Source organism: Durio zibethinus, chromosome 22 (assembly GCF_047325235.1).
Source record: "Durio zibethinus cultivar Kanyao isolate XHJ-2024 chromosome 22, ASM4732523v1, whole genome shotgun sequence".
Lineage (NCBI taxonomy): Eukaryota > Viridiplantae > Streptophyta > Magnoliopsida > Malvales > Malvaceae > Durio > Durio zibethinus.
Window position 1 is genome coordinate 16,021,237 of NC_143183.1, and position 9,479 is coordinate 16,030,715.

Sequence of the window (9,479 nt, forward strand, 5' to 3'; positions counted from 1 at the left end):
AAATAAGATTAAAATTTTAATAGATTAAGATATGAATTTTAGAAGAACAAAAACAAAACTTATACTTTTAATTTTTAGATTAAAAATATTAAAAGAAGTATTTAGTTTGTAAATAGATTTGTCATAAAAATCACAATTTAACTCAAACATTATCATGAGCTTAAAATAAAAAAATAAAAATAAAATTAACAAAGAAATCATTAATTCAAAAATTATAATATTTTTAAATAAATCAAATCATAATCACAATGAAAAAATTTAGGAACTAACAAAATAGTGAAAATATCATAAAAATGATAAATATTAGATATCAAAGAAGTAATATAACAACTTAAAATTTATGTTGCAATTTTTATACATTGACTAATTTTAAAACTTTTAGTGATCAAAGAAATAAGTATAACAATTTGATATTCATTTCCAAAGCTAAACGCTTCTCTTCAAATTCGAAAAGAAACTTATCCCATGAAGACTTATAAACTTTAGACTAAAAAACAAAAAAGAAATGATTAAAATGGCATTTACTTCCACTAATAATAGCAATTTATTTTTTAAAATAAATATTCGCTCATTTAATATTACTAATATAAAAAAAAACCCTAAATCTTGAAGGCATAACACCACGCAATTTATAGACTCACCACCAATAGTTTAACGGTGAGACAAATTTATGCAAACAACAATATCAATGATATCAAATAAAAAATAAAAATAAAAAATGATTTTAAAGAAAAACACAAAACTAAAAATCTATAATAAATTATCAAAAAATGAAACTATTAAGTACTTAGTTGAACACTCATCAAAATAATCATAAGCTATAAGTAAAGAAACATATCATGGAATATTTACATCTTCATCAAGCATCTCTTTGATGATGGTATTGTAAGAAAAAGAATCATATCATTAGCAGCAATTACTTGATAATCATATTTATTTTTTTACAATAGAAATTTATTTACATAATATAAACCATTTTATGAATCTTATTCTTCAATTGATATACATTACAACTTCATAGAACATAACGAATATAAAATCTCTTAAAAGTACAAAAACAATGAAATAAATCAAAAATGAAAATAACAATAAAAATATTACAAGAATAAATTTATTTACTAACTTTTAATAACCAATATCATTTCTGTGCTAACACTTTTCTTAGTCTTATAATTATAAAACATTTTACATTCTACAAACACAAAATTGGATCATATAATTATCTTTTAGAAGCCAATTTAGCAATCTGACATATTTAAATTGACTAAAAGGCAAACTTGAAATGAAAAACTCATGATCATGACAAAAAATAAAAAATAATAAAAATGCAACTACTAAAAATACACCAATAAGCTAAAAACTTAAAATGCCAAATAAAAAGCCATAGATCATGATTAAAAAATAAAATATTAGAAAAAAAAACAATAAAAAAACAAACCTCATGATTGAGAAAAAAAATGTAGTACAAATATGAAATATACTTAGATAGCCATCTTTATCTTATCATTAAAAAAGATATGGAAAACCATAAGTTATAAGAGAATCAAAAGTGAAAAACACATGTTAGAAAACCAAAGATTTCAAGAAATTTTAAGAAATAATGATTTTAAAGAACATGAATAGAAGAAAATCAAAAGTCAAGAATACATATAAATATTAGACAACCAAAAGCTTTTTGTGTTTTATGTAATAAAATTAAGTGATATAAGCTTAAAATTTATGGGCAAAAAAACTTGGCATTTATCACGAAATATTTTAGTTTTATATATTTATATCATATGATTGTTTAAAATTTAATACTATTACTTAAATTGTAAAGCAATTTCATTTTAGCTTTTATACAATTTTGCATCAAATGTAAAGTTTAAAATAAGTATAAAAATTAATTTGGCTAATTTTATAAATGTTGAAAATCAAAATATTACAAAACTCATGCAAAAAATATATATGCGAGTAAGCTATCATGCATATTATTTAAACATTTATAATCATTGTTTTTCTAGATAAATAAAATTTATCTTAAAATTATATAAATTTACAGTATATAAAAAAAATTGCACAAGATGAAAATGACACAAATTGAACAAAGTTAATTTAAAGTAATGAAACTTCTAGTTTTTAATTTAATATTTTGTTGGTGTACTTGATAATACTATTTTTATATAAATATTTTGAACATTTTATTTTTCCTCAAATATTATTATATGTTTTGAATTTTTTATTTTTTAATTAAAAATTTTAATTTTATTATGTTTTAATATCTTAATTATATTATTTGTAATTTACATATATATTGAACATTTAAGGGATTAAACAATATTAATTTATATATTTAAACACATTTAAATAAATAAAAATAATGTGTGTATTACACGAATAACAAGCTAGTTATATATAAGATCCTATGTATAAAAAAATATGGATTATCCAGTTAGACATTTACATGTCAAATTTTATTAGATAATCATATATCCTATAATTTAATATATATATATATATATATATATATAACTATATAGGAAAGTATACTCCCTCTGTAATGATGATTAGCCCTTCCAATTATTTGCTAAGTGCTTAATATGTGTCTAAATTTATTGTAATGCCCTTCATTTCATAATCAATCAAAATTATTGTAATGTTCCTCTTATCATAATTACGAAAATATTTTCTTATATAATTGGCCAAAGTTACTATAATAACTTCTTATCATAATCACAAAAATGCCATCTTCCCATGATTGACCAAAATTATAATAATGAATAATGATTCTTTTACCATGATTACAAAATACCTCTCTTACCATAATGGACCAAAATTATTATAATATTTTTAAATTACGTATTAGGTTTTAACATATTATAAAATTGACCACATATTAAATTATTAAAATACCCTTACAATTGCATCATGAAATTTTGAAATATAGTGTTTTATGAAAATTATTATAATACCTTTTATTAAATTACATATTAAATTAATTACATAAGACTTAACTATATATTAAATTATTATAATAAAATAAAAATAAAAAATATAATGTTATAAATATCTATACAATATATTGGTAGTTGTTTCAAATAAAAATTATTATAATGCCCATCTAATTATTTGATCCAGGATTGGTTTATGTTCGAAATGATTATAATGTCCGTCATTCCATAATTAGTAAAAATTACTATAATATATTCTTATCATAATTACAAAAATACCCTCGACACCATAATTGACCTAATTACAATAATGTCTTTTAAACATAATTATGAAAATACTCCTCTTACCATAATTTATCAAAATTAATATAACACCCTTCAACCATAATTATGAAAATACCATTTTATCATGATTAATCAAAATTATTATAATATGTTTTTCTACCATAATTATAAAAATATCTCTCCTTTCACTATTGATCAAAATTACTCTAATGTCCTTATTACATTAGGTATTATTTTTTTATTAAAATCAATAACATAATATTAAAGTTGTCCCATGCAAGAATTTTGCCAACTTAAAGTTTAATGTTTTGCCATTTGTCTTTTAATTAGTTTTGTGTTTGGCCAACTTAAAGTTTAATGTTATGCCATTTGTCTCTTGATTAGATCCTTGTTTAATTATGTGCGCCATTTAGCTCATACAAATCTTCCATGCATAGTTATCAAAATCGGACTAGACTATCGATCTGATTGGGTGAATCGGTGAACCGATGTTGAAACTAGTCCGATTTTGTAATTAGACTAGTTTTGCAATTAAACCACTTTAATCTGTTGTGAATTGATGATTTAGACAATAAACTGATAAACCAGGCATTTTTTTAACTAAACTGATTCAATACAAACTAATAAGTTTAGATAACATATAAAAAAAAATCCTTTAAGTATTCAAAATAATCAAATTAAACCATTATACTACTATTTCATCTAAATAAGCCCTCCAATTCTTATTTTCTACTATCAAAGCCCTTATATCCTTATATTAATGATATGTTGGCATATTTTGAGACATATAAATAATGATATTGTAAAAAAAATTTATACATGTATAAAAATAAGCAATTTTCAAAAAGAAAGATGAACTAATAAAAAATTTTATTAATGGATACCATAATTAAAAATAATTATAAAATTAATAATATATAAATTAATAAAAAAATAAAATATTAATAAAAATGATTAATTATTTGACCATGATCAAAAATAAATAATAAAAGAAAATGTACATATGTAAAACTAATAAAAAATCGACATTCATATAAAAAATATAAAATGATTTTAACTTCTTTTTTACTAATTTTCATATAAATATAAATATTTCTTTTTTATTAATTTTACATATAGATGTTTTTTATTACATAAAGATTAATTATTATATATTAATAAATAATATTTATATTTTAATAAATATAAATAATAATTATTTATAATTATTTATTACTTATTTTCTATTATATTTATTAAAATATAAATATTATTTCTAACTATTAAAATATAAAATATGATTTTAATAAAATATTAAGAATTTAATTTCTAACTAGTACTTAATTGTTCTATGAAATTTATATTTTAAAATTTGTAGCTTATGATATACCTTAAAATTAATAATTTTATGGTTGAATTATTAAACTATAATTTTAATTAAAAGTTTGAATTTTAAAATTTTAAAATATTTATATTTTTATAATATTTTTTATTGAACCTATAATTAACCCATTGACTCAGTGGTTAAACCATTGGTTGATGGCCAAAACCTTAAACAATTTAATATCCGCTCCAGTTTTGATAACTATATTTATATGTGTATTTTTTTTCTTCTTTAATGGTAAAACATCTTTTTATTATTTAACTAAATTTATTTATGCTTTTTTGTTATTCTCTTTTTAAAATATTTTTCACAAAATTTTATAATTTTTTTATATTTTTCAAATAATATGTTAAAAATTGATTAGTTGGGTAAAAAAAATTTGAAAAAAATAAAAGTGATAAAGAAAAAAATAAAAATGATATAATTGATTAATAATAGTTAATTAATTTTCAAATAAAAAATTAATTGATAAAATATATTAATCAACATAATAAAAACAAATTAAAAAACATAGTAATTTTTTTCTCAAATTAAGTCTCCACATTTCTTTAATTTGAATTGTCTCAAAATTGTTTTCATTTCCTTTAACAAATATAATTCTAAATTTTTAAAATTTTAAAATTATTATTTTTAATTTTTTAGCATTTAAATCTATTGTTTATCAATATTATAAAAAAAGTAAAGAAATAATATTAAAATAATTAAATTCAAATTTTCTTAGTCTTCATCTCAAATTAGATATAAATATTTAATTTGAAATGAAAAAAGTATCAAATTATATAATATTATAAATAATTTTAAAATTTATTTCAATATTTACATATGATAAATACAATTATATAATCTAATATAAATAATTTTAAAATTTATTTTCAGTAATTTTATATGATAAATACAACATAATATAAATCATATCATAAGTTAATGATTATTTAATTTATAACTAAATCGTATAGTTTTTATAAAATAGTTTTGTTTTTACATTAAAAACATCAAATGTGAATGTTTTGATAAATCAATTTAAAAATAACTGGTTCCATTATACCTCAAAATTTCCTTGGTCTAAAAAAGTTATTTACGTTTTTTTAAACAACTTGACAACAATAGATTCCATTATTACAAAATTGCCCCAATTTTAGTTTAATTTTAATAATTAAAATTTTTGCGTTTTATATTTATAATCATTTTTAGTAATGAGAAAAAATCAAATGCAAATATTATTATAAAAAAATTCATGTATTCAAAAATACAAATTATATTTTGTAATATAATAATTCTTAAAAAAATCTTTCTTAATTTTTATGATCATAATTGAGAAATAATAAAAATTATTGCAAATTATAATTTATTGCAAATAAATTATTTGAAGTATCAATTTTTTCTTGATTAATATAATCTTTTTATTATTTTTTTAAAAATCTATTCTTTATAACATTTACTTTTATTTTTATTAACAAATATTATTTATAATATTATTTAATTTAAAATTATTTTTTCTGAACTAAAAAAATCTGAAACAAAGCGAGACTCCATTCTAATTATTATAAATATATTCAAAATAATAAAAATAATAAATAATAAATAAAGATTTTTAACAAAAAAATAATTCACCCTGTACATCGAGTGTCTATTTCTAGAATATATATATTGTGCATGAAACGACGTCGTTCAGTATGAAACCCAGGGGACGTTGTCGTTTAGTTGCAAATGGTAAGTCATAAATTGAAGTAACATACAGAGGCAGTCGCCGAAGCTCTAAATAATGTCCAGACCTTTTGACTTCGTCCAGAAACTGTAACTGTAAGAAATCAAATCAGGAAAAATAGACTCACCCAAAATAAAAATTCCCAAAAGATGGAGAATAGATGGGGAAAGATGCGGGCTTTGATGGGTTTACTTCTTTTGAATTGGCTGATTAACGTTTCCTCCCTCTCGGTGACCGTAAACGACGTCGAATGCGTGTACGAATACGTGCTTTACGAAGGAGACTCGGTTTCAGGCAACTTTGTCGTCGTCGACCACGATATTTTCTGGGGCTCCGATCACCCGGGCATTGATTTCACTGTAACTTTATAATCCGATCTCTAAATTTTATGTCTTTTGTGAAATTTGGGTTGATTTGATATCTGGGTATTGGATTCCTTTCGATAGATGTCGGTTTTTTATGGCTCTGCGTTGAACACCTGTACTTCATTCAGTAAATCTTGGTTTTTTAATGGTATTTTCTATTTTTTATATTTTCATATTTAATTCAATTGAGAAAAGGTTGGTTTTTTTAATGATATTTTGAAATTTTTTATATCTTGCTTTTGGTGCATTCAGGGGGACGTCCTTGTTGAATGTTTTGGGGTGATTTTGAATTAGAAAATTTTGACCTATGGTCGATGGGTGATTGCTATTTGTGGTTTTTAGTTAATGTTATATGTACATAGTATGTTCAAAAGGGGGTTTATTGTCTAGGCTCATGCATTTGAATTGATTTAATTTGATTGAATTGATTTGATTTGATCTGTGGGACATGTAGCTTTGTTGATTTTGACGCTTGTGTTTCTAGTATTATTTATGGAGTCTTTTTGTAATAATTGGTTTTGATTTTCCTTGAAGAATAGCTGATTATATTGTGTCTAATCTTGTGCTTAATGTAGGTGACGTCTCCTGGGGGTAATACAGTTCACAATTTGAAGGGAACTTCTGGGGACAAGTTTGAATTCAAGGCTCCAAGAAGTGGAATGTACAAATTTTGCTTTCAAAATCCCTACTCTGCACCAGAGACCGTTTCTTTCTATATACATGTTGGCCATATTCCCACCGAGCATGATCTTGCCAAAGATGGTTTGTTATATTTTCCTTGGCATATTTTGAAGTCCATCCAATTTCTTTGTAGGCCAAGCTGTAAATTGCTGTTATTATTGGCATTCAGCTTTGACTCTAACGTTTGAGTTGCTTTTTCTAAACTGTTTGTAAAGGTGCATTACATGTTATTTTATTATTATTTTCCTTCACATTTGATAGTTTATCTTTGATTTTCTTTTTACAGAACATTTGGACCCAATTAATGTTAAAATTGCTGAGCTGAGAGAAGCTTTGGAGTCTGTTACAGCAGAACAAAAGTACTTGAAAGCACGGGATGCTCGGCATCGTCATAGTAATTTACTTCCATTCCCTTCTTATATATTGAGTTGATAATTAGTATTAATATTTTTTTTTATTTTAGTCTGATAGCTAGCAGTAAATATTATCTAGGCAGGAACTACTCTTTATTTTTGCCTATTGCTGTGGTTTTGTTGTTTAAGAGTTGCTTCTTTATATATTTATATTTTTTGCACATTTCTCATTCTTCTCTCTTTCTCATTCAATGTCACCTCTTACCTTGGCCTTCATCAACATGACACCTACCATATTGTCAATAATTTTGTCATTATCATCTTCAAGACTCTTTTCAGCCACCGTAGTATTTTACCTCGCTTGATTTGTATGACAAACACTAACTAAAGAGCATAGGTGTGACAAGTTGAGTTTAATTGACAGTAAATACTTCGAAATGTGTCATTTTAGTGCTAAGTAGAGTTTGGTGAAATTAATTTGGATAGCTACTTGTAATAAATATGGAACTTCTTAGGGTCTATTGAATATACTGGAGAAAACTGTGAATGAAGTCTCAAGTTTAGAAAATGCATGATAAACTTAAGGAGATCATTTGTATTTATTTCTAGTGTAATACTAATGATGCTTTTGGCTCTTTATATAAACCATGATAGTTATGTGCATTCTTTGTGTTATGCATGGATAACATTCTTATTATTAAATTCTTTTGCAACATCCAAATTTTCAGTATAAGCCTAAGAAGACTTCAACAATATTCTGATGATGGCTTAGTTGAATTGTGAAACTAACCTCTAAGAGTAGAAATCTGGTCAAAAAAAAAAACCTATAAAGACTATAGCAGCATAAGCTTTATGTGGTTGCGAAATGTTGGAGCAAATCAGAAGTCGTCCATGTCATTTTCTTTCTTTATGTTCTTGAGAGTTGCCTGGCACCGTACTTTATTAAAGGAAGACTAAACTTGAAAATACCTTAGTGCTTAAGTAAATTGTTCTACATGTTTAGGGAAATCCATTACGAAATATCTTGGGTGTAATGGATAACTACGTGATTGATGGTTTTCTCCTATTTGATTAACTTTCATCTATATCACATTTGTTGAATACTAATAACATATCGTAATGTCTGCAAATATGTAAAATTTCTAATATATTCTTATATATATATATATATATATATATATATTTGCCTGCAGCAAATGAGAGCACAAGAAAGCGTGTTATAGGTTACACGGTTGGAGAGTACATTCTGCTAGCTCTTGTTAGTGCACTTCAAGTTATTTATATCCGCCGCCTCTTCAGCAAATCAGTTGCATACAACCGAGTTTGAGCCACCTGATCATTAATTTTAGTTCTCTTGTTTCATTAACCAGAGAGGAACACAGGGAGAACCATATAGATGAGTTCAGAAAAATGCGAATCGTGCAATGAAACAGTTTGGCGTTTTATGTTATTCAAGTCTTGTATTTCAATTAATATGTAGCTTTATAACATAAATGCTTTAGACTAACTTTTATCAGTTTGATCTATCAAAAAACTTCAGTTTGAACTACTTTTTCGGTATTTGTTATTATTCAAAGCCTGCGTCTGGTTCTTAGCAGTGCGATGCTTACACCAGTATGAGGATTGGCTTTCTTGATATACATGGGGGCTGGCTTACTAGTAATAATAATGGCATTCATTAATAGTAGAAAATATAGTATTACTTTTTATTACATATAGATGTGAAATTCATCTGTATCTGTCGTGTTTATTGTGTTAAAATATATGCAGAATATAAAATTATTATGTTATAATTCA

The 9,479-nt window shown here is 23.5% G+C and overlaps 1 protein-coding gene across 1 annotated transcript; it reads left to right on the top strand.

Annotated features, from left to right (window-relative positions):
- The first annotated feature begins 6,307 nt into the window (after positions 1-6,307).
- On the top strand, positions 6,308-9,231 carry LOC111306661 (transmembrane emp24 domain-containing protein p24beta3-like). The gene is made up of 4 exons (XM_022904448.2): positions 6,308-6,642; positions 7,224-7,410; positions 7,616-7,723; positions 8,876-9,231. The coding sequence occupies exons 1-4, from the start codon at positions 6,433-6,435 to the stop codon at positions 9,007-9,009; spliced, it is 639 nt and encodes a 212-aa protein (XP_022760183.2). The 5' UTR covers positions 6,308-6,432; the 3' UTR covers positions 9,010-9,231.
- The last annotated feature ends 248 nt before the right edge of the window (positions 9,232-9,479 follow it).

Bases quoted from the DNA above. Each gene is read 5' to 3' on its own strand.
- LOC111306661 (XM_022904448.2), top strand. From the start codon at position 6,433: ATGGAGAATAGATGGGGAAAGATGCGGGCTTTGATGGGTTTACTTCTT. The intron at 7,411-7,615 runs GTTTGTTATATT...TTCTTTTTACAG, and splicing joins GCATGATCTTGCCAAAGATG to AACATTTGGACCCAATTAAT. The intron at 7,724-8,875 runs GTAATTTACTTC...ATTTGCCTGCAG, and splicing joins GGATGCTCGGCATCGTCATA to CAAATGAGAGCACAAGAAAG.